The 24,643-nt window shown below is 50.6% G+C and overlaps 1 protein-coding gene across 1 annotated transcript in view; it reads left to right on the top strand.

The window, feature by feature from the left end:
- Positions 1 to 23,798, top strand: part of TEKT5 (tektin 5) — a 34,876-nt gene extending 11,078 nt beyond the window's left edge. The window contains exons 5-7 of the mRNA XM_068524879.1: positions 2,903 to 3,125; positions 19,403 to 19,557; positions 23,582 to 23,798. Coding sequence (XP_068380980.1) covers positions 2,903 to 3,125; positions 19,403 to 19,557; positions 23,582 to 23,798 — 595 coding nt within the window. The remainder of the gene's footprint in view (positions 1 to 2,902; positions 3,126 to 19,402; positions 19,558 to 23,581) is intronic.
- The last annotated feature ends 845 nt before the right edge of the window (positions 23,799 to 24,643 follow it).

Genomic DNA, 24,643 nt, shown 5'->3' with positions numbered 1-24,643 from the left:
CCCTTTAAAAAAAATCGCTAGCGCATAGCATTGTGCTTGGTACATAGTAGGTGTGCAATAAATATTTCTTGAATGAAAGAATGAATGAAAGGGGGAAGGGAGGGAGAAGAGAGAAGGAAAGGGAAGGTCTTCTTGGCCCACACCAGGGTCACTTTCTGGATCGTAGTAAATATGCAGGTGTTGAAAGGACCCTTTGGGGTTTCCTTCAGTGACCGCTCCTGGGGACCCTTCTCCTCCTCCTGACAAGGTTGACTGCCCACGGCGCTGGCGAAGTGAGCAAGACCTCCAGGGGGCCTAGTCCTCTCAGCCACGGCTGCCCACCTGGACAGGGAGTCTGGAAGCTTCCCTTCCCAAACAGATGCCTTTCTGAAAGCCGGGCAGCCAGGCTGGCTGGCATAGACTCCGATTTCTGTGCCTAGGAGGGGTCTGCAGTTTACAGTCCTCAATCCAGCGACTCCAGCTGGAAAGCCAGAGCTGCCATTTGTGACTAATTGCTCCCCAGATGTGCTAGCTCAGGGCTTTGTATGTGAGGTTTTCTTAAAGCGGGGCCATGGCTGGGCAGGTAACAGGACGTTTGGAGACTGCGTTGCCGTATCTCTGTTCACCGAAGGTCTCATTGCCACGGATTAACCACTGATGATGAGGATGAGGATGAGAGCTGATGCCTTTTACCTGCCGTTTGCTATAGGCTGGGCACTGTGCTGAGTGTTTCCACGGTCTCGTGAATAATAAACATTTATCAAGTGCTTACTATTGTCAGGTGCCGCGATAGGGGTTTCACAGTTGGTCAACAACCCTGGGGGTAGGTACCATTTTTAGCCCCATTTTACAGAGGAGACTAAGACTCAGAGAGGTGCAGTGACTGGTCCAAGCTCACACAGCGAGTGGCAGAGCCACAATCTGAGCCCACGTTGGACACTGGGCCTGTGTTTTACCATAGCGCCTTCCTGCCTCCCCAGCAAAGCCTGCTGGGTCCTATGTTTTTAGAGGACACAGGCTCCAGAAAGCACGTTCCCCCTACTGAGGCACATCACCTGCGAGGAGACAGGCTGCCTCGGCAAATTCCCCCAGGGAGAGTGTGATGAAGCAGGTTATTTTCCCTGGGGAGCTCAGCTGTCTGCTCCAGGGGAGGGCTTAGCGGCTGCTGCCCTTGACACTGACAGTGTCCCATTGAGCAGTGGGAGGTACCCTCAGAGTAAATCTGCAGGTCACTCTCTGCTGTCCTTGGTGCTTCCTCCTTCCTCTATTGATGGTGAGTAGCTGTGTGACCTTGGAAAAGAAGACACTTCACCTCCCTGAGCCTCAGGTCTTCGTTGGATGAAAGCTCTGGATCAGACTCAGTGCCCTCTCACATCTTTAGAAGCCCAAGACCTCTCCAGAGGCTTGATTTTAACTCCTGCAAAAGCCAGACAAAACAACCACATTTTGTATGTTTTTAAAAATATTTCTATTCACTATGCAATCTCAGTGTGCTTTAAAATGTCCTAAAAGAGACTTCTATTGCAGATGATTGAATCTCTTTTTTTCCTACTGCCTGAGAATAAAAATCTGCTTTATTTTAAGAACTGGAGACTTCCCGGCTAGAAAAGACCTTGAAAAGTTATCTAATCTGGTTTATCCGGAGACTGAAGTCAGCTCAGAGAAGCATGTGTCTCTGTTTCTCAAAGGGTTCCCAGAGGAGAAGACTCCTGTCCAATAGTTGATTGCTTATTGCCTGAATTTACATACGCGGCCAGGAAGAACTTTCTGTTCCCTAAACTGAATCCCTTATGTGTCACTGCCTCCAAGAAGCCTTCCCAGTCTGCCCTTTCCCTCGGTTGCCCTTTCCAATATAGCCTGAGCTCCATTTGCCCTCCCAGATCCATTCTGTAGCTGCCCTGCTGTGAGTCCCATAGAGGAGGCTGCCCTCTACAAACTGCCCCTCCTGGGTCTTTGCCATCTGGTTCCCAGGTGGGTTCAGCCAATAGGAGGGTCACCAACAGGAGATGGAGGAGAAAGACGTTGGGGATTTATTCGACATGGCTCCCTCTCTTGCCTTTCACACCTGGGGTGGTGACAACTTCGTGCATTTGCTAGTCTATGAGCACCTCGGCGCTATCTGAGAATAAATTCCATTTATTTCCTTTTATGGCCCTGACTGACACGTAATGACCCACTCCATTTGTCTCTCTTCCAACATCCTGCGTCTAAATTCTTTCATAGAACATAACACAATGTGTGAACATCTTCTTTATTTATTGTCTATCTCCCCCGCCTCCCCTGGAAATTTATCACTGTGAGGACGGGGATGTTGCCGGCTCCATCCCAAGTGCCTAGGACAAGGCTCGGCATGTGGCAGGTGTTCAGAGAACATTTGTTGAAGGAATAAGTCAGTGCAAGCAGCATGGCCACAGGCTCGTCCCTGAATTGAAGGAACCCTGCGGCCAGCATCATGCCCGATGCCCGCTTCTTGGCCTGTCTCTGTGTTTTTGGTGATGGTGGAGGGAGTGTTAGAGAAAAGAGCTCTTTTGGGGAATCTCTCCTCTCCTACAACTCAGCAAGTGCCCTTTCGGGAAACCAGCTAGTCTGCAGTTGCCTCATCTGTAAATGGGGTGTTTGGATCAGCTCAGTGGCTCTCAACTGGGGGCAATTGTGCCCCCTCCCCCAAGGGACATTTGGTAACGTCTAGAGACATTTTTGATTGTCACAACTGGAGAAGCGTTACTACTGGCATCTAGTGGGTAGAGGCCAGGGATGCTGTTAAACATCCTACAGTGCACAGGACAGCCCCGTCCAACAGAGAATTATCCTGACCCAAATGTCAGAAGTGCCAAGGTTGGGAACCCCTGGATTCAGAGATCTCCAAGCCTGCCAGAGACCCCCGACTCCTCGCCTGGTAAGTTCGCTCTTGTGCCTCTTGCAGGATCTCCGTGCCCGAGACATGGGCCAAGTTCAGTAACGACAACATCAGGCACTCGCAGAACATGCGGGCCAACTCTGTCCGGCTGCGGGAGGAGGCCCAGAACCTCTTCGACGTGTTGTTGGATCAGATGTGGAAGCAGTTTACCAACACCAATCTGGCCTTCAATGCCCGCATCGCCGAGGTGACAGACGTGAAGAACAAGCTGCAGACGCAGCTGGCTAAGGTAAGCGAGGTGCCTGTGGGGACCACCGTCCATGAGGCCCCCAGCCCTCGCCCTTGGGTCTCAGCAGCTTCTGGTCAAGCTGCCCGCCCCGCTGCTGCTGCTGAAATGGTCCCAGCAACCCACGGTCTATGAGCCTGTCCACCCAAAAGGGGGCAGAGGCTGTGAGCTTCCTTTGGGGGATTCCAGCGTCTTGGGGGTAAATCTTCCTTGCTCACTGGATGATGGAGCTTGGAGCTTGGCCTGGTTGTCACAGCAACACCCAAAGGTGTTGCCGATGGCCCGCAGGTCTCTTTTCTCCATCTGAGCGCATGTGGCCAAGCGTGACCGACGAGGGTAGGTGCCAATATCAGAGCCCCAGGAAACGGGTCTGAGCAGGTCTTATGTGCCCACATCAGCATCTTTGGAAATGTAACCTCTTGACCTTCAAAGGCTTCAAGAGCATCAGGAGGGGTGGGGTGCTTTTTGAATTTGAGGAGCGGGAAGGACAGACTAATCCTGCCACCAAATCCTGCTGTTCCCACACTGACGTGCCCTTTTCCTGCTCCTGTATTTGAACACGTCATGCTGTTTCCCACCCCTGGGGGAGTCCTCTCTGCATGCAATTTATGCTCTCTGCTCAATTTAGAGCACCTACTGGGTGCCGGATGCTGTGCTAGGGACTGGAATGAAAAGAGGAGTCACACAAACAGTCCCCTGGTCCCTGTCCTCAGGGGATTTATGTTCTGGTCGGGGAGCAGTGGTGGCTGCAAAATTTATATGCAGGAAGGACGTAGGGATGACAATCTGGTTGGAAGGGGGTGGGGAGACAGGGGACTAGTCTTGAACCTGAACTTGCAAAACAGTACCCCTTTTTACTGTATATATATTTGGGGAGGTTTAGTGGGCTGCAGGCAGGGTTTAATGGAAGTTACAGGGGCAGTCTAAGCCCACCCACATAGGCCACCCTTTGGCCTGGGGTATGGAGAAACAGAAAAGGCAGAAGTTTCTCTAAAATAATTGCAAGGTTGTGATAAGTGTTAATGAGAGAGGAAGCAAGGAGATTCGCCAGAGATCCTCCTGGAGTTCTTACACCAGGTAGATCAGACAGGCAGTTGACATTTACATTAAGAGCTGATGGATAAGGAGTTAGGCAGCCAGAGGATGGGGTGGGGCGAGTGTTCCCAAGAGGATGAATGTGGGAGGAGGCTGGAGGAAGGAGCAAGCACAGGGACCTCCAGCGGGTTCTTTCTTTCTTCCCTCCTTCCTTCCTTCCTTCCTTTCTCTCTCTCTCCCTCCCTGCCTCCCTCCCTCCCTTCCTTCCTTTCCTTCCTTCCATCCTTTCCTCCCTTCCCTTCCCTCCTTCCCTTTCCTTCCTTCCTTCTTTCTTTCTTCCTTTCCTTGAAAAAATCATTCTATTATTGTGATAAAATATACATAACAAAACATTTGCCATTTCTTAGTCCGTTTGCACTGCTATAACAAAAATACCATAGACTGGGTGACTTATAAACAACGGAAATTTATTTCTCACACTTCTGAGGACTGGGAAGTCCAGGATCGAGGTGCTGGGAGATGTGGTGTCTGGTGAGAACCGCTTCTTGGTTCATGGATGCTGGCTGTCCTCTCCCTGTGTCCTCACATGGCAGAGAGGTGTGGGAGATCTCTGAGGTCTCTTTCATAAGGGCACTAATCCCATTGATGAGCTGATGACCTAATCACCTCCCTTAGACCCCCACCTCCTAATACTGTCACAGTGGGGGCTGGGTGTCAGTATCTGAATTTGGGGGGACACGGACATTCAGTCCATAGCAACCATTATTAAGTGTAGAGTTCTGTGTTATGTATCTTCACATGTGGCGCAAATGTCACCACCATCCATCTCTAGAACAATTTTTCATCTTCCCAAAGTGAAAAGAACCCTGTGTTTAAACTTTGTACCCATTAAACAATGACTCCCCATTCCCCTCTCCCCTGGCAACCACCAGTTCTACTTTCATTCCCCTCTCCCCTGGCAACCACCAGTTCTACTTTCTGTCTCTATGAATTGACTAGGTACCTCATATAAGTGGAATCATACAGTATTTGTCCTTTTGTGTCTGGCTTATTTTACTTAGCACAATGTCTTTAAGGTTCATCCGTGTTGTAGATTGCATCAGAATGTCCTTCCTTTGTAAGGCTGAACGATATTCCGTGGATGTATATACCGTGTATCCATTCATTCCTCGATGGACGCTTGGATTGCTTTCGCCTTTTGGCTGTTGTGCAAGTGTTTTCTTTTAATGAGGCATTTCCTATAGTGGATCAAATACAGTTCATTGTCAGGTTTTACCACATGAGTCTGAGGCCTGGAGGTGACTTGGGAACTCCTTTGCGAGCCCTTTGGTGGGACTTGGTGGCTGGTTTCTCATCCGTGAAACAAGGAGTAAGAATTCCTACTTGGTGACGATAGTGTAAGGATTAGTGAGTTGATCTCTGTGGAGTGCTTGGCACACAGTAAACACTCAGTAAAAGGTAACTAAGTATTAATATTACTGATGGAGAGAAAACGGATCTTCTGGGTGGGGTGGGGCGCATACCCTTTTCCCTATCCACATTTCTCCGCGGAAGTTTTGAATTATTACTACCAGCTTCATCACTGCTGATCACAGAGTTTTTGCTACCACGTGGATTTTTATTAATAGTCATTATTTAATAACCAGCTGCTTTGCAAATAAGTGAGCACCCACTTGAAATACACCAGACCCCAACATGACACGACTGACATTTCACTTGTCTTCTGGTTGGTGACCATCTCACATAGTCTTTTTCTAAGATAGTAAAGGAAAGAGTTGATATAATGAAAATAAATATACAGCAACCATTTCACCTTTCAACAGTTTGCTTTAGCTGGAGGATTTGAAATGCTCTCTTTAAAATTTCAACTGTTAATTGTTGAGCTTGGCCTGATTCCCCTTGGCAAGAGGCATTTCTGGAAAATTCTCGGCCCCCATCCCTACCTGTGCTGCAAAGCAATTATTGCCCAGGTGGTCATAGGAATCCACTTTGAAAGGCCAGGTCTCCACAGTTCCCCATGCAGACTTTGAATGCCCCAGTGGTTTAGGGCTGCGTAGACAGCCTTGGCTGTCTTGGTCATGTTCACCATGATCCTGGGGTTCTATCCCCAAGGCCATGCCCCAAGCCTTGTAACTTGTCCTGTGTCCTCACACTTTGGGGCCTTGGGGTATCGACCAGTCATATTGACCACCGCTTAAAGAAGGGCTGGTGACCTCTTTGGGCTGAAGCAGTTGATGGCCACAGAGTGGGTGGCTCCTGAGAACCAGGGGCCCAGTGGGGGGGTGGGAGGTGGGGGACGGACGTGTCTCCAGATAAGCATAAGCACCCTGCATCCAATTGCCCAGTCCAAGGTGCCTTTTAGCGGAAGACTCAATGTGGAGGGCAAGATGCAAGGACCTGGGGGGAGGGGGCATGGGGGCAGGGACGCTGCTATAGCACAGCGCTTATTCTACACTTGTGGGAACGAGGCCCCAGCAGGGGAAATGACAGTAGGTGTGTTACACGGACGCAGCGTTAATATCAACGAATCACACAGTGAGAAAGTTATTCCTTCTTCAGTCCTTTTTCAATCCTTGTGATGCTCTCAAGAGGAAAGTCTTGATCGGATACTAGACTGCCTTCCTCACCTCTTTAACCCTGTCTGCTCTCCCTTTTAAACAGAGAGCGCCGGCCTCAGGCTGAGAGCTTTGGGCAGGCAGCTGTATCCAGCCAGAGTTTCAATCACATGGTTTTACTTTCATCTTGTTCGTGCATTTTTATGGTTATTTCCATTATGGCAAATGATGCTGATTTTCCACTGATAATAGTGATATAAAGTTTTATTTTTAAACAAATGCATTTAAGGTTTTTTTTTTGTTTTTTAAAAAGCCAATTGACTTGAAAAGATTGTTAATCATGTCACAAGTGGTGTGAGGGGATATGGCCATAATGGTAAGGATGGTAGGTGAAAACCTGACTGTTGGAGAAGAGCAAAGTAGACCTCTGCATCTCAAATATTACTTTGTGTGCAGTAATCACCCATGTTACCTGGAGATTGCATCGAAATGCAGATTCTGATTGAGCAGGTCTGGGGTTGGGCCTGAGCATATGCATGTTGAACAGCCTCAGGAAGTTGCCAATACCACCGGTGAGAGGTAAGGCAGAGTGCAGGTTGTAAAGCGAGTTGGCTTTGACAAAGAAGCTGTCTCCTTCTCTTCTTTCCCTCCTTCTTCCTGCCTCTGTCTTCCAAACTCAAAATACTGGGGGAAACAAATCCTTCAAAAAGGCAAGCCACAGTCATCCAATTCTAATCAGATTTTCTCTAATTGCATTTTGCTTCCAAGCTTCCCAGCCAAGCCCAGCCATTCCTCCCTCGAGGGATCAGGCCCGCTCGGCCCATTGCACAGATCTTCCCCCGACTTCGAAGATGCAAACACCCCTCTGGGATTTCTGCCGCCCCTCCCGGATGCGTGCCCATGAATCAAAGTCTCATTTTTCCATCTTGGTTATTAATGTGGTCGGGGCAAATGACGTTAGGAGCTGGGGAGGATAAGCCAGAAGCGTGGCCTCGACTGGGTTGTTGGAGAGATGAGTCGGATTTCTCTGTTTCCTCTCAACAGCACACCGCCCCCTGCAAGCTGTAGTCTTTCTTGTAACAAACAGGAGCCAACTTTCACCCTCCTGCCTCCTCCACCTGGAGCTCCACCCCCATCTCAGTTGGTGGCTCTCACTTCCAGATGCTTCCAGAAGCTTCCAGGGGCTCAATCCCAAATTCTGGCGTCCACTTGGATGTTCCTCTTTCTCTCCCACCTCACATCCCCTCCACCAGCAAATCCTGTTGGTTCTTTCAGAATCTCCTCACTCCCCATTCCCTCCTCTGCTTCTGCCCTGCCCCAGGCCTCCACCGTCTCTTGCCTGGACCATTGCTGTGTTCTCCTAATGGCTCTGTTTGCTTTTGATGTAGCCAACTGTTTAGCTGGCAGCTTGTTGAGAGGGCATTCGATACTTGAATAGGCCGACTAGATTGACAGAGAGAAAAAGTTCAATTGCTTTAGATTTTTCAGAAAACCTTGAGAGTTTAGCTGGAGAATGCAGGTGACAGGCTCTCTCTGCTGGTGTCCCTGGGTCACCATCTTCACCGTGGCCAGGCCTGTCTGCACCACTGCTGTCATGAGAATTTCTCGGCACCCCTCACCTTTACAGTGGCAGCGCCTCCCGAAATGCATGGTGCTCAGTGAAGTCTAAGGTAATGCAGACGGACTGGTTTTTAAGTCAGGGGATAAACGCTTGTAGTCCAGGGGTTAAACTTGACCCACATATTATTTGGCCTCTCACATTTGTCTTTTAACAGCTCTGTTTTTACTTGACACATAATTAACTGTACGTATTTCAAGCGTAGAATCTGAGAAGCTTTAACACATATATGTCGTGAAGCCACCACCTCAATCAAGGTAGTGAACATATGAAAAGGTTTCCTTATGTCTTTCGTCATCTCTCCCTCCCTCGTTTCCAACACAGCCGCTGATCTGCTGTCACTGCAGATTAGTTTGCATTTTCTAGAATAATTACATAAAGGGCACCATACCCTAGCCATTCTTTTTTCATTAGTCTTCTTTCACTCAGCGTAGCCGAGATTCCTAGTTCGTTCCTTCTTATTCCTGTGTCTTGTATGTCTTGTATGGACCCCGCATTGTACGTATACACCCCTGGTATGTATCCTGTCCACACACCACCATTTATTTATCCATTCACTTGTCGATGGACATTAGGGTTGTTTCCAGTTTGGGGCTGTTACCAATAAAGCTACTATGAACATTCACGTACGTACCTCTCTATGCATTCTCAGGGTTTTTTTTTTTTCTTAATATCTTGGTAAAAAATGGAGATTTTATGTAGAAGTTCAGATTTCTAGAATCTCTGGAAACATGGGTGGCTCTAGCAACTCCGAGCCCACTTTCCTACAGGGGAGCAGCAAACAGGAGTTGAATGGCCACAGCCCCTCGTTGGACAGGGCCCGGGCTCTCCGATTGGCTCAGTCCCCACCGGCTTGCCTCACGGCCCCCTTTGCACATTTGCATCACCTGCCTGGTCCCAGCAGGCTTGTACCTTGGCACGTTCTGCTCTGTGCATCGGAGGAAATGCAAGAAAGCAGCCAGGCCTGGAAAGGATTGTAGAGAACCCAGAGGGGCTCTGAGTTTTCCCCTTGAAAGGTTTTGCTTTTACTCTGAAGTTTCTTTGGGGTTTCGACTTCCAATTGGTCATTAACACCAGCAGAACCTCTCCTGCCCCAGGAGGCAGCGCCAGGGCAGGAAGGCGTGTGTCTGTGGGGTGAGGGCCCGCGGTCGCCATCTGAGGGCCCCAGCGCCTGCCGCCAGCCCCTCTGTTTGTCCAACGAGGCCTGGAACCCGTGGTGGAGTGGGAAAAGCTTTTGTGCTTTGCAAGCAGCCGGATCCCTTCCAGCACCAGTGCCCGCAGACAAGCTCCTGACGGCTCGTTTCTAAAACCAGCCCAGCCCAGGGGATGTGGAGCCAGCCCGCCTGCCTCTGGTGAGGAGGGGCCGGGCCAGGGCTTAAACACCATTGCATCCTAGTGAGAAAGTTCTCGTTTCAAGTTCCCTCCATCAATCCTTCCACTGGTGTCGAGGAACAAGGCTTGATGTGACGCTAATCTGACTTTGCCATCTCTCTTTTGTTTGGGAATCCCCCTTTCCGGCCAGGCCTCAAGCCTCAAGCCGGCACTGAACCTTTGAAATACAACAGAACTTAGAATCAAGGTCTTTCTTTCCATCTTCTCTACTGTGATGGTACTTTCTATCAATGGCAAGAGATACTCATTTTCCACGTGTGGCAATGATATAAAGATGCCATTTCAAATACATTTGTTCAAGGCTGAAAAGGGAGTTGATTTAAAGAAGTAGACTAAATAATTGTTCAGACATGCTTGGGTATGTGGCTATGTAGAGGGTTTCCAAGGTAACCCTCAGGAAAGGCCTCGGGGCTGTGTTCAGTAGGTCTCTCTGCCTGATGCTCACCTTAGTACCAAGAGGAATCAAAGGCTCCCTGGTGTCATGTGGGCTCAGGTCTCATCACTGTACCTGGGAGGTATGGGCCTGGGGACACCCGGTTGAGGGGTCCACGAGAGCTCAGACACAGGCAGTTCTGAGGGCTGTGAAATGGCGAGATGATGGGGCGGGGGTGCTGGGTCACCGCTGTCTGTCCGCGGTGACGCTGTGCCAAGTGAGAGAGGAACGGCTGGGATCAGGGAAACAGGGCCAAGGTCCAGAGCTGGGAAGGCAGCCAACAAATGCAGGATGCTGGAGGGACCAGACAGCAGAGGGGGCCGAAAATGAGCATGGGTCAGCATGGCCTGGGTAGGAGCTGAGGACAGTGTAAATGAGGTAGTTTTGAGCTCACTTTGTGAACCACTGATACTCAAGGAAGCTATTACTGCCCTCTGCAGTTGGTGTTAGCCAATCATATGCTTTGGAAGCCCTGGGTGGGGCAATCACCGGGATTGGTTGCTGCTGAGACAAGAAGAATATAAGATGCAAGCCTGGCGGAGGCAGAGGGTTGCCTTGGCACCTCCTGGGTATGGGTGTGTCCCAGCAGTCTCCTAGTTTCTTCCAATTTGTGACTTGTTCACTTTTGGGTCCTCAGCTCCTTGCCTACTCAGGACCTGCTGCCCAGCCTCACCTGTACTCCTGGCTTTCACATATGCTTGCCTCATCCTGGTCCAGATTCCTCTTCCATCTTGACACTCTTCTCCCACATGTGAGCCCCATAGTGCAGTGCAGATGGCTGGGTTCAATTCTGGCTCTAGCATTTCCTGGCCATGTGACCAAGATCAGATTGCCCCACCTCTCTGTACCTCAGTTTCTCCCTCTGTCAAATGGGAGCAATAATGGTTGGCAAATATTTGCTCTGAGAATAAGAGCATCCACACTGGACTGGTCACCTTGTAAGTGCTCAATGACTATAAAAATGGTAAAAAAAACAAAAACAAAAACAAAAAAAACCAACAACAACCCAAAAAACAAAACTGTGGTCTGATTTATAACCTGCTGATGGGGAGGGACAAGCAAAGTGACTGAAAGAATATGGCCTCTGGAATCAAAAGACCAGGGTTGAATTTGGTAAAGTAACTCCTCTGATTCTCGGTTTCCTAATCTCTGAGAGAGGAATAATCCTGCGAGGATTGAAAGAAAAGGTACAGCTAAGCAGTTCTCGACCCTCGCACATTGGAATCACCCCGATCTCTAGGGATTCTGATTTAATTGGTTGGGGTGTGGCCTGGGCATCCAACCTTTTAAACTCCCCAGCCAAGGTTGAGAACTAAAGGTTCAGCGTTCAGACCAGTGGTTCTCGAGGTGTGGTCCCTGGTCTCAAGCAGGGTCAGCACCACCTGGGAACTTGTTAGAAGTGCACGTTCTTGGGCCCCATCCTGGACCTTCTGAATCAGAAACCCTGGGGTCCAGCCATCCGAATTTTAACCAGTTCTCCGGATGTGCCTCCCAGGCGTAGACGTGCAACAAATGTTTTCTAATCTCCTCCCTCCTCCCTCCCTCCCTGAGAGGTATTTACTAAGCACATCCTGTGTGCTAGACTCTGAATTAGGAGCTGGGGGTACAATGATCCCTGCCCTCAGGGGGGCTTATGTTCTAGTGGGAGAGACCAATTAAAAAAAAAATAAGTAAATACATGATTAATTAAAAATTGTGATAAGCATTTAGAAGAAGAGCCCCGGGGGCCTGAGCTAGTGGATTTCCATGAATTTTCACAGAATCATACAAGTGTCCTCTCTAGCAGGGAGCCCCCACCCCTCAAGGACTTTCCAGAGCCCTCCAGGACTTTCAGGACCCCTGACCCCAGATGGCCTCTGAGTGGCTGATGTTTGTATTGGCCCTGCCTTGTCTGAAGGCAGCTGGCCGCCTCTAGATGGAAACAACTGCGAGCAGGCTTGACTCAACATCTCTCCTCCAGAGCTGTAATCCTCACCCGGGCTGAATTTACTCCCCAGTGGCACTTGCCGATGTCTGGAGACATTTTGTTTGTTACAACTTGCGGGGGGCAGCGTGCTGCTACCAGATAGATAGTGGGTAGAGCCCGGGGACGCTGCTGAACACCGCAATGCATGAGACAGCTTCCCGCAACAAAGAAGTTGTGGCCCCAAATGTCAGGAGTGCCGAGTTTGACTATTAACTATAAAAATGGTAAAAAAAAAATGCTCTGGCACTCGCACGCCCTGCATTTCTGGCCAAGTCCCTCTGGAGCCCTCCTCAACTAGTTCTTGCCCCTGGGCTTGGCTGGGCTTGAAAATCTTCCACCGTTTGACCAAAAAAAAGGATTCCAAGCTGCCTTCCTAAGCTGGGGGAGCCTCACTGAGCCAGGCGTCTCCTTGGAAACCCCTTGGCTTCATGCAATTTGGAAAACAATAAATTTGCAAGGTTGCACAAAGCATCCAGAAGCCCAAAGCCGGCTGGAACTGCTAAATCTGTTTTTTCCCTCCACATCAAAAATAATTTCCTGGCCCTAGAGAAAGCCTAGAAGCTTTCTCTACTGTCACAAGACAAGATGCAGGCAGATAGTTTTACACGGCCAACAACTCTGCCAAACACATTCCCCCTTTCAAAGGCTTTGGGTGGATTTCTTCTCCAGCCAGGAATATCAGTGCCCTTTTCCACTGAGCCGAGGTTGGTTTCGTCCGAGGCAGATCTGGCAAGTGCTTTTCACACCCAATTCAAGACCAGAGACCATTTCCAGCTCAGACCCTACCCTTTCCCCACACTGGGGACCCCAACAAGGTCTGAGGGTGGATGATCACGGTCTAGTTTGCCATCCGATTACAAGTAGCAGGAGAGAGGAAAAAAATTCGCCATCACCACAAAAGACACATTAACCTTACTCTGTGCAGGCAGAGTTCTAAGTGCTTTTCTAACATTAACTCTTCCCTCCTACAACCCCATGAAGAAGGGATTACTATTAGCCCCATTTTACAGATGAGGAAACTGAAGACAAGTATTTTCCTAAAGCCCCCCACCCCCACCCACCGCAGCAAGTAAATGGCAGAACCAGGATTTGAATCTAGGTGTTCTGCTCTAGAGTTCATTCTTTAAGTTAATGTGAACATCTCCCCCATTCCCACCACCACAGCCTAACAACAACAACAATAATAATAACCACTAGATCGGTGGCCTTCCAATGGGCAGTTTTATACCCCGAGGACATCTGATAACGTCTATAGACATTTTTGGTTATTACAGCTTGGTAGGGGGTGCTACTGGCATCTAGTGGGTAGAGGCCAGGGATGCAGCTAAACATCCTACAGTGCATGGGACAGCCCCACAGTAGAGAATAACCCAGCCCCAAATGTCAATAGTGCCAAGACTGAGAAGCCTTGGTCTCCTGGCATTAAGGTTTGACTTAAAAAAAAAAAAAGAAAGGATAAAAGGTAGAAGATAGGTAGATGGATGGATACATGGATACATGGATGGAGGCATGGATGCATGGATGGATGGATGGGTATATGGATGGATGGATGGATGGATGGATGGATGGATGGATGGACAGATGGATGGACAGAAAGTGCTGAGGTCTATAGAGTGCCTGTTAGGTGCCAGCCAGTGTGCTAAACATGGGGTACCTAAATCAATCCTTGCAGTCACCCTCTGAGGTAGATACTGTTATTATCTCCATTATACAGATGGGGAAACTGAGGCTCTGAGAGGCTTGGCAATTTGCCAAGGCCACGTGCTCAGTCCTGTGGTGCTGGCACTTGAGCACAGGCTGGAGGCTCCTCCTGATTTTAGGGGCTGGCCCCTCCTCCCTTGGCACACTCCAGCCGTTACCAGTGCTCCCCACTTTGCCATCTGTATACTCCTGTGAACTCGTTCCTTCTGTGTCTCTCCATCCTGCCTTGGTGTGGGCCCTCTTGCCTCTCAGGTCCTCACTGGCCATCTTCTTCCCTCCTCTGTCCCCTCTGTCCACCCTCCAAATGGCAGCCGGAGAGATTTGCCTCAAACTACAAACATGACCATGTCCTTCTGCTTTAAAACTTTAATGTGCCTGTGATCACTTGAGCGTTTTGTTAAAATGCACAGGACCTTCGTAGGTCTGGAGTAGGGCCTGGGAGTCTGCATTTCTGCCAAGCGCTCAGAATCCAGTGATGCTGGTCTACAGACCACACCCTGTGTAGCAAGGAGCTAGAGAAACTGTTCTCTCTGAACGTGGGAAAGCTTGGAGGAGCTGCAGCCTTGTGTGCGATGGGCTGCTTAGCGGGGTCAGGACTTCCTCTGTGAGGGACTACAGCAGGGGCGCCAAACTACCAGCCCCAGAGCCAAATCCGCACCCTGCCCCCGCCTGTTTTTGTAAATAAAGTTTTACTGAAACACAGATCCCCCCATACATTTATGTATTGTCCGGGGCTACTTCTGCACTGCAGTGGCCAAGTTGAGCCGCTGTGACAGAAACCATATGGCTCCTAAAGCCTAAATCTCTACCACCCAGATCTTTACAGAAAGACGTGTCCACTGTCTACAGCATGTTCAAAAGGCTCCGGAAGGCTGCGTGTTTGGGACTCCCAGCCATCGGAGGGGGGTTGACTTGAAGACTTAAAAACAAAATCACACACACACACACACACACACACAGACACACACAGCCATACCTGCGGCTGACAGCTCTCAGGCTGGATCTCAGAGGCAGTGGCTCCGGGCACGCGGGGCTGATGGGTGATGGGTTAGAGCACGTACGTGGTCCGGGAGCACTTGCAGTGCCCTAGCCAGTGAGGAAGACAGGCCTCGAGTCCTCATTCACTGGATGAGGAAGTTGGGCCCCTCCCCACAGCCCAGGGCTCTGAGTGGGGTGTGAGCGCCACAGCTGGTTTGCACTGGGGCTTAGACAGGACCCTAGTCTCCTGACTTCCTGCCTGGGGCTCTTACCTCCAAGAGCCTGCGTGGAGGCCGCTGTGGCTGGGAATCTGCCTGGAGCAGAGCGGGTAGGGGTTGTTAACAGAAAGACCTTTGGTTCCCCAGGCCGGTGGGGGGGTGGGGGGATGTGGCCCACCTTCTGCCTTGAGCTGACTCCCCTCTGAGCCCCATTCCAGAGGCTGAGAAAGAGGACGCTCCTTCTCGATTGCACAGGTGACCCCTGCCTTGACCCCTTACGCCCAGAGAAGTGGGTTGATGGAGGTTGACCCTGAGCCCTGGACGGGAGGTCTGAGGGAACTGAAGCTGCCTGCAAAGACAAATTCTGTCAAACGAAACTGAGTTTCTTCAGATTGCCTGATGTTAAAAAGAAAAAAAAGACCAACGATCATAGAGGAAAAATCTCCTAACAGACTGAACATTGCAGGATGGGAGTTGGGGGTAGGGTGGGGAGGCAGGACAGCCCATGGCATATGCCAGCACCGGACTAAGCACTTCATACACGTTATTTCATTTAATCCGCACAGCAACCTGGGTGAGTTGTTATTGTCGTACTGGCTTTACAGACACGAGAACAAGCGCCCTGCACAGTGTCTGGCCCCATAGAAGGGGCTACTGAGTGAAGGGCTCAGTGGATATTGAATGCGTGATTGCATGAGGCACAGAGAGGTTAAGTGACCCATTGAAGGTCACACAGCGGGGAAAAGCACGAGCTGGAATTTGAACCTAGATCTGTGCGATCACGGAGGGACTCAGTGAGCTGAAGTGACCTGCCCTCCCCGCCCCCCCATGCACGGCATGTGGGAGGCTGAGAACAGTCTCACAGCCTTGACTGGCAGGCAGCCTGCAGCACACAGGGCCCAGAGCTAGGGCCTGGGGAGGGGAGTGAGGTGACCCTTCCACTCCCACCCCCTCCTTCCCAACTGAGTTCCAGCTTCCGGCCAAGGCTGCTGACACTCCTCCCATGGGGTGACCCCCCTGGGCCAATCCCACAGCGGCCCGCCCAGCTGCTCCGGTGAGCCAGCCTGCGTCCTGCCCCAGGAGCCGCTTTCCCCCTACTTCCTTAGTTTTGTGGGAGCAGAAAGGCTAACATCCCTGGGGACTCTGGGAGAGGGGGCTTCTGGGGCTCAGGGTAGCCCTTCCCCAGCTTAGGGACTGGGGAGAGAGGAAGAGAGGGAAGGAGGGAAAGAGATCTCCAGCTGGCCAAGGAAAGATGGGAGAAGGGGCAGGATGACTTCCTCGTGGCACTTTCCAGGGTGTGTTTGTGGGAGAAACACACACACACACAGGTACACGCTTGCTTTGGGAAGAGCAGGACTTGGTACCAATGCTTTTCAAGTTACTGCAAATGAGTGTGAGTGTCACCAGCTTTGTGTGCCCGCAGTGAAGGGGTTTATACACTTGCTAAGAGCTCCTTCTCCCAGGCCTGGCACTAATGGCCTCACCTCTACTCTATGGAGTGGGAATGGCTATGATCTCCGTTTTATTAGAAAGGCTCAGAGAGCCTAGGACACGCCTAAGGTCACCCAGCTTGGATGTGCTGGGGCTGGGATTTGGAGAGACTCAGGCCGTCTAGTGCCAACGTCTGTGCTCTCTTCTTAACCAAACACCCCGTGGTGTGTACTGGTCCATCCAGGGAAGAAGTGTTCATTAAGCACCTACTAATTGGTCGATATTCGCAAAGCCCTTAGCAAAATGCCTGGCACACAGTAAACACTATTTGAAGTGTTAGATGATATTGTTGTTGTTGTTGCTATTATTATTATTATTATTACTGTGTCCCAGGCATTGATAGGTTTAGGCACTGGGGATTCAGCAGTGAGTAAAACAAAAATCCCTCCCCACGTGGAGCTTACTCTCTGGTGGGGGATGATGAACAACATTAATGAGCAAAGCTCAGTATGTCAGAAGGTGTAAGGACTATAAAGAAAATAAAGCAGGGTTTGGACAATTGGGAGTGCTGGCCGGTTTGGGGGTTGTAATTTTAGGGTTTTTTTTTGGCCGCGCCACGAGGCTTGTGGGATCTTACTTCCCCAACCAGGGATTAAACCCGGGCCCTTGGGAGTGAAAGCGTGGAGTCCTAACCACTGGACTGCCAGGGAATTCCTGGGGGTTATAATTTTAAAGGAAATGATCAGGGAAGGCCTTCTGAGCATTTTAGCCACAACCGGAAGGGAGTGAAAGAATGAGCCTGACACCCAGGCTGCACCCCAGACCAATGAAATCTGAACCTTTTGCAGGGGGCGGGCATCCACAGTTTTAAAAACTCTCAGGGTAATGCTAATGCGCAAACAAATTTAAGAATTAATACCCTTTACTATTAGATAGTATTTTGTCCTTAATTGAATTTCTCCCTTAAAAAAAACTTAAAAAGTTATTTTAAAAGGAAACCTTAGATCTGGTAGGATTGTGGGGATTTTCTTCCCTTTTGACCCTGTTGAAGAGAGGTGAGCTTATCATACTCCTTGGTTCCTGGCACATATGTTTGTACAAAGCCCCTCGTTTCTTTACTCCCTTTTATCCCCACTCTTTGTGGTCACTCCCTTTCTCCCATAGATGACTTTCCATAGATGACCATTTTAATGAATGGTCATTAAAGGAGTGAATATGACCTCTTTAATTGAATGAATATGGACCTGTTGATTTAAATGTGTTCTTACAAAATGTGAATGACCGTTGTATGTGCATGGATTTTTAGTTTTCTCAAAAGGGATTGTATAAAATAGCTCATTGTTTCCTGGCTTTCTCACCTTGCATCATTTTAAAGACCCACCGTTGTTCCCATGTGAGGCTAATGCTCTCCATCTGTTGGCTGCCGAAATCCTCCATCTGTTCATTTGCCGTTTTATAATGTGTCTGTCTCCATGGTCATGGGCACCCAGATGCTGCCCGCTCACTGAACCTTCTTGACATGTGTATTCTTTAGTGGTCCTGGGCTCCTACAGTATATACCGGGAGTGGACATGCTGGGATGTGTGGGTCACCCTCAGACTTCAGGCTGTTCTCCTAGGGGCTATCATGGAATTTGGGGTCTAGGGACCAGGCTGTCCTGGAGCTCAGAGCTCGGTGTTGGCACTTCAGCTTCCTCCTGAGCATGAAGGTCAAGGCTATTCTGTCTCCAGCCCCTGCCTCTGGTCAGCCCATGTGGTCTCTGCCTCCTGGCCCTTGGGGGTCACACTCCTCAAACTTCTGGAGTGAGTCACTGCCCCCAGGGCTTTTGGAGGTTCACAGGCTGGCAGGACTGAGGTGGGCATCAGGGGCTGCCGCCATGACGGAGTGTGTGTGTGTGCGTGTGTGTGTGTGTGTGTGTGTGCGTCTTTTTTCTCCCTTCCAATGAAGAGGACCCTGGACAGCATGCCCAACCCAGCTAATATAGGCATCCCAGTACCTGTTATGATTTGTGAATATTTCATAGCCCATGGCAAAGAGAAAAACAACATGACTGTAAAGTCCCTGAAGGTGAGACAGGGTCTTAGACTTGCAGTGCCCACTCCATTCAGGAGCGCTGGCATACTCACGTGTAAGTACTGCTCCCCGTATTAAAATCTGAGATGGACAGGACCATTTAAGTTTCAGGGCACACTGTTCCCAAACTTCAGTGTGCATAAGGACCATTGGGGAGCTAGCTAAAAATCTAGACTTCTGGATCCCACTGTGTTTCATTCATTCATTCAATGAATATTTATTGAGCTCCTACTATGAGTTGCCAGATTTAGCAAATAAAAATGCAGGATGTCCAGCTAAACTTGAATTTCAAATCAACGACAAATGATTTTTTAGTGTAACTATGTCTCAGGCAGTAGTTGAGACATACGATAAAAACGCTTTGTTGTGAGTCTGAAATTCACATTTAATTGGGCGTCCTGTATTTTATCTGATAGCCCTCACTCTACACCAAGCTCTGTTCCTGGCAATGGGGGATACAGCAATGGACGAGGCAAAGCCCCTGACCTCTGGGAGCTTACATGCTAGTGAGGGAAATAGACAGCAAACGAATAGATTAGCCAAAGGAAGGATGTTGGGGGGCACCATGGCAGGGTACAGCTTCTAGGCTTGTCAGGAACAGAGCACAGGTTCTGCTGAGATTGGGCCCTGCCACTGGGCCCTGCTGAGTCTGAGAGGGGTGTTAACACAGCCCACCCACAAAGAGTCTTCTCTCAGGGGAGGGGCACCATGAAAACTAGAACTGCTCACAGATCTAGGGCGTCCAGTGATGAGAGGGAGGAGAACGCATGTTTCACCCACAGCGAGGTGACATCTATTGAGAACACTCGGCCCTGGGGGTACATATGGCTGGCTGAGTTCAAGATCAGGTTCCTTCTGATACCGCAAATGTTCTCTGCAGACGCTGCAGGAGATCTTCCAGACGGAGAACACCATCATGCTGCTGGAAAGGTCCATCATGGCCAAGGAGTGCCCACTGAAGGTGGCGCAGACAAGGCTGGAGTGCCGGACCCGGCGGCCCAGCGTGGAGCTGTGCAGGGACATGCCCCAGTTCAAGTGAGTGGTGGAGGCCGGCGGGGGAGGGGTGGGTCTCTGGAGCTGCCAGGAAGCCTGGGTCTGGAAAACGGACCCTCCACCAATCAGGACGTCCAGACCCACAACTCCACAGGGCACTGGGTGGGGGTCTGGGGCTCTGGGGGTGCCCTTGATGGCCTCCCCACCGCGGAGACCACCCCCCTGCACTGCAGCCCTCTCATCTAAGTGAGGATGGTTTCGTAGCTCTGTTCTGCTCCGGGAACCCTCCAGCTGTCCCCTAAAAGCCAGCAAGAGGGAGCCGCCCAGCCCAGAGATGTGGCCCTTGCCCTTGCGGGCGTCACCCTCTCTCTCTCCAGGCTCCCATGAAAGCGCGCCCAGCCCACACCTCAGTCAGCCTCCACCGCCCTTTCTGTGACGTTCTCAGCTGAGAGCCCTCAGAATAGCCTAACCCTGCCTGTCCTGCTTAGCTAAGGAGGGCTGCTTCTGTTGACAAAGGGCCTCCTCACAGGAGAGGGGCAAAACACTCACGCAGCCCCAGAGGCAGGATTTGTGAGTCTGGGGGAGGGGTTTGGAATGGGATGGTGACCGGGCAAGGAAGAAGTGGTCGTTGGACATGGGGGATTAGCTTCCCATGAACATGCTGTGTGACTTGGGGCTGGTCACTTGGCTGCTCTGTTCCCTCCATGCTGGGGGCACTGTCTTCATTCACTCTTGCTGCATAACAAATCCCCCCGCAACTCAGTGGCTTGTCTTCCTTCTGAGCTGAGATGTGGAGAAGAGCGCTGGAGAAGTAAGGAGGAGGGAAAGTATTTGGAGAGAAGACGCCAGGTGGTTCCACGCGCTGAGGTTTGCACGGCCTTGGTTACTGCCTGAGATAACCTTGTGGGACACAGAAAAGCCGGCTGTGTCGGGGGTGGGGTGCAAAGCGACGCCTGGCTTCGAGCTTGAAGGCCTGGCTACCTGCTCAGCCCGCTGCTGCCCTGGAAGGTCTTCACCCCAGAAGTGGGTGCCGTGTGGCCAGGGTCCTGCCCCACGTGGGCTGGGTGGGGTCCAGGTCCTGGGTGAGGGGTTGGGGAAGCTCTCCTGACCCCTCCTCCACCTGCCCCTGCGTCTTAGATGCTCAGGTTGGGCTCCAGCAACCCTGGGGCAGAGGCTCTGATCACCCATTTGTCCACCCCAGGGAGGCTTACACACAACCGAGCTTTAAGGGGAGGAACCAGATGTTGTCCCGGGGAACTTCCTGCTCTGGGACGCGCTCCCTGCCTCCCCGTCCACCAACTGCGCCACCAAGGGGTGCAGACAGAGAGCATGGGTGAGGCGTGTTTGGCTCAAGAGTCCTGGGCAGTGTATGTGTATGTGTGTGTGTGCACATGTGTGTGTACTATGTGTGTGTATGTGTGCACAACTATACGTACGTGTGTTGGGAAACGAGCAGACAACAGCACTCAAGCTGTCTGCCTTCTGCAGCAGCTGAATTGCCCCGTCCACGCATTACGTTCTTTGTCCCTCCATCCCCTCCCTTACCACCTCTGGGTCCTTCTCCTCTTCCTCCTACAGGTGGCCCCTCTTCTCCTGACCCTCTCTGAGCATGCAGGTCCCTTCCATGTCCAGTCCTCCATTCCTCAGAATGAAAGTCCCTTTAGATTTGCATTTAAATTAGTTCAAATGAAATAAAATTTAAAATTCAGGTCCTAACTCGCACAAACTGCATATCAAGTGGTCAGGAGCCATGTGGTGGCTGGGGGCACGGAACAGAATATTTCCATCGCTGGACAGCGCGGCTCAAGAGAGCCCCGAGGAAAGAAGGGTCTCCAGGCTGCTTCTGTTGCCTCTCTCTAGCTCAGGCGTGTCGTGGGGATGCTCATCCTTGGGATATCAACCCAAGTCCTCCCAGCAGCATGTCCTCCAGTCCTGAGCACAGTTTCACTGTCCCTCCCCACCACCCCCCCAGGTGGGTCCCAGGGCACAGCCCCAAAACCAACCCACCGTCACAGCTCACCAGGTATACTCCTGTCTTAGGGCTGCTGTGACCAATTACCAAAACTGGGTGGCTTACAGCAACAGAAATTTATTCTCTCAAACTTGCGGAGGCCAAGCATCTGAAATCAAGGTACCAACAGGGTTGGTTCTCTCTGGGGGCTCTGAGAGAGCCTTTCCCGGCCCCTCTCCTGGCTTCTGCTGGTGGCTGGCGGTCCTTGGCTTGTAGCTGCACCACTGCATCTGCCTCCGTCTTCACATGGCCTTCGTCCCTGTGTGTCTCTGTGTCTCAAATCTCCCCCTCCTTTCTCTTACAAGACCAGTCGTTGGATTTAGGGCCCATCCTAAATCGAGGATCATTTCTTCTCAAGATCCTTAACTCAGTTACATCTACAAAAACCCCTTCTTCCAAAGAGCATCACGTTCACAGGTACTGGGGTTCAGACTTGGACATATCTTTTGGGGGACACTCTTCAACCCACTCAATCTGGATATTGAAATAACCTTAATCTCTCTCCCGCCTCCACTCTTATCCCCGTCCAATCTAATCTTTACCCAGCAGCCTGGAGGTTATCCCAAATCTGAATCAGCACATCGTTCCCCATTTCAGCGCCCACCGCCCCACCAACGCCTTGCCATCGCACTGAGAACAAAATCCAGACCAATCGATTTTGCATGTGCTCTTCTCTGTAGAGCCACAGTGTCCAATTCAGTAGCCATCAGCTGGGGGTGGCTCTTCCATTTACATTTAAATGATTTCAAATGAAAAACGATGAAAAATCCAGCTCCTCAGTTGATCTTGCTGCATTGCAATTACTCATGAGCTCCGCGTGGCTAGTGGCCGCCGGATCCAACAGTGCAGATCTAGAACGTTACCAGCATCGCACAGAGTTCTCCAGATCACCGGCTGTAGAGTGCTTCCCTCTTGATCTTTACACAGCCAGCTCATTCGCATCTTTTTTCTCCGTTCGAACGGTCCCTCCTCAGAAAGGCTTTTCCTGGTGCCTGGGGAAGGTCCCACAGAAGCAGAGCTTCAGGATAGGGGAGCCCTGCTTCAGCCTGATCCCACAGGGAACTCTGGAGCATGAATTACACCACGGAGCTGGTTCCGCCCTGTGGCAGGGGATGGCCTTTTGTACCCACCCCCCTTGGTGAGCCATTGGCTTCCCTGGAGACGTGTGGCCCTAGCAGCCATTAGCAGCCAACACTCCCAGCAGCCGGGGCACAGGTGGGACCTGAGACGGGTGCCAAGAGCAGACATCACACCTGACCATCTTAGCTACATGAGGCGGGCCCTGTTATCTGGGTTTTTAAAAAAAAATTGTGATAAAATACGTACAACATAAAATCACATACCATTAGTGACACCTCGTGCATTTACAATGTGCAGCTAGCTCCAGAACATTTTCATTCATTTGACCCAAAAGGAAGTCCTATCCTCATTAGCAGTCACTCCCTATCCCTCTCCCTTCAGCCCCTGGCAACCCCTAATCTACTACCTCTTTTTATGGATTTGCCTGTTCTGGACATTTCATATAAATGGGATCGGACAATATATAAGCTTTGGTGTCGGTGTCTTTCACTCAGCATCGTGTCTTCAAGGTCCATCCATGTTGGAGCACGTACCACTGCTCCATTCCTTTTCATTACATCTCAGTAATACCCTAGCGTGGGGATAGACCATATTTTGTGTATCCATTCATCTGTCGATGGACATTTGGGCTGTGTCTACCTGTTGACTCTTGTTATTAGTGCCCCACGAGTATTTGTGCAAGTATTTGAGTGTCTGTTTTTAGTTCTTGTGGGTACCTACCCAGGAGTGGAATTGCTGGGTCCTTTGGCGAGTCCATGTTTAACTGAGGAACTGCCAGATTGTTTTCCTGAACATCGCCTCTACTTCTCCCTTTGCACTCATCGCCCTCAGCAGCTCTGCTGTGTGTTCACCTGTCTGCTTGCTCCACCTCTGTCTTCCCTGCCAGCCGAGCCCCGCCCACCCGGCTCCTGGCACAAGGGAGACCTGTGCTGCGCGGCTGGCTGAACCGTGCCTTCCCCTCTGCTCTCTCCCCAGGCTCGTGAACGAGGTGGTCACCATCGACGACACCCTGCAGACCCTCAAGCTGAGGCTGCGGGAGACGCAGGACACGCTGCAGCTGCTGGTCATGACCAAGTGCCGACTGGAGCACGAGCTGGCCGTGAAGGCCAACACCCTGTGCATTGACAAGGAGAAGTGCATGGGCATGAGGAAGACCTTCCCCAGCACCGCCTGCCTGGGGACCTGCCCCTGAGCCGCCGCTGCCCCTGGTGCCCCTGGTGCCCTGCTCCATGCACGTTCCTTACACAGCATAGAATTTGCAAAGTCAGAAAAACAAAATAAAAGAGGCATTTTCTTCCTTTCCTCCTATCATGGAAAAAATATATATATACATATATATCTATATAAAGAGCTTAAATAAATGTGCCATACCAGAGATCCTGGAGCTCGTTCCTTGTTGCAGAACCAGCTTCCTGGCTGATCCCAGGAGGAGACAGACTGTGACCCCTCTCGGTGACGGAGCATCGTAAGGGTGTCAGCCTCCCCAGGAATGGAAGAGGCCACCTTTTCTAAACCTGTTGTCCATTTAGGAGCACAGTAGAAACCATGGTGTCCAAAGATTGGACATCGGAGCTGAGAGTCCAGAGACCAGCTGTCACTCAGGAGCCGAGTGGCCTTGAACAAGCTCCCAGCCTGAACCTGTTCTATAAAACGTGGTCAGTCTGAGGTGGAAGTGACTGTCAGCCATGTGGGGCAGTGCAACAAAAATAGGATTTGGAGTCAAAAGTCCTGGGTTTGAATCCTGGCCTTGCTAGACATTTTTAGAAATTGTAGTGGGAGAAGGGGGCAGCAAAATTCATTCCGTGGTGGGGCAGGAGGAAGCAGGTCAGGGTTGAGGGAAAGCTCTGTGAAGAAGGGACATTGCTTCAGAAAGTTAAACACCATACGACCCAGCAATTCTACTCCTGGTTATACAACCAAGAGCATTGAAAACAGATAAATACTTGTCCACGAAAGTTCATAGCAGCACTAATCACAATAGTTACAAGGCAGAAACAACCCAAATGTCCATCAGTGGGTTCATAGATAGACAAAATG

The sequence above is a fragment of the Eschrichtius robustus genome, chromosome 16 (genome assembly GCF_028021215.1).
Source record: "Eschrichtius robustus isolate mEscRob2 chromosome 16, mEscRob2.pri, whole genome shotgun sequence".
In the NCBI taxonomy this organism is placed as follows: Eukaryota; Metazoa; Chordata; class Mammalia; order Artiodactyla; family Eschrichtiidae; genus Eschrichtius; species Eschrichtius robustus.
The sequence above is the reverse complement of the archived record's forward strand: the minus strand, read 5'-3'. Positions and strand labels throughout refer to the sequence as shown.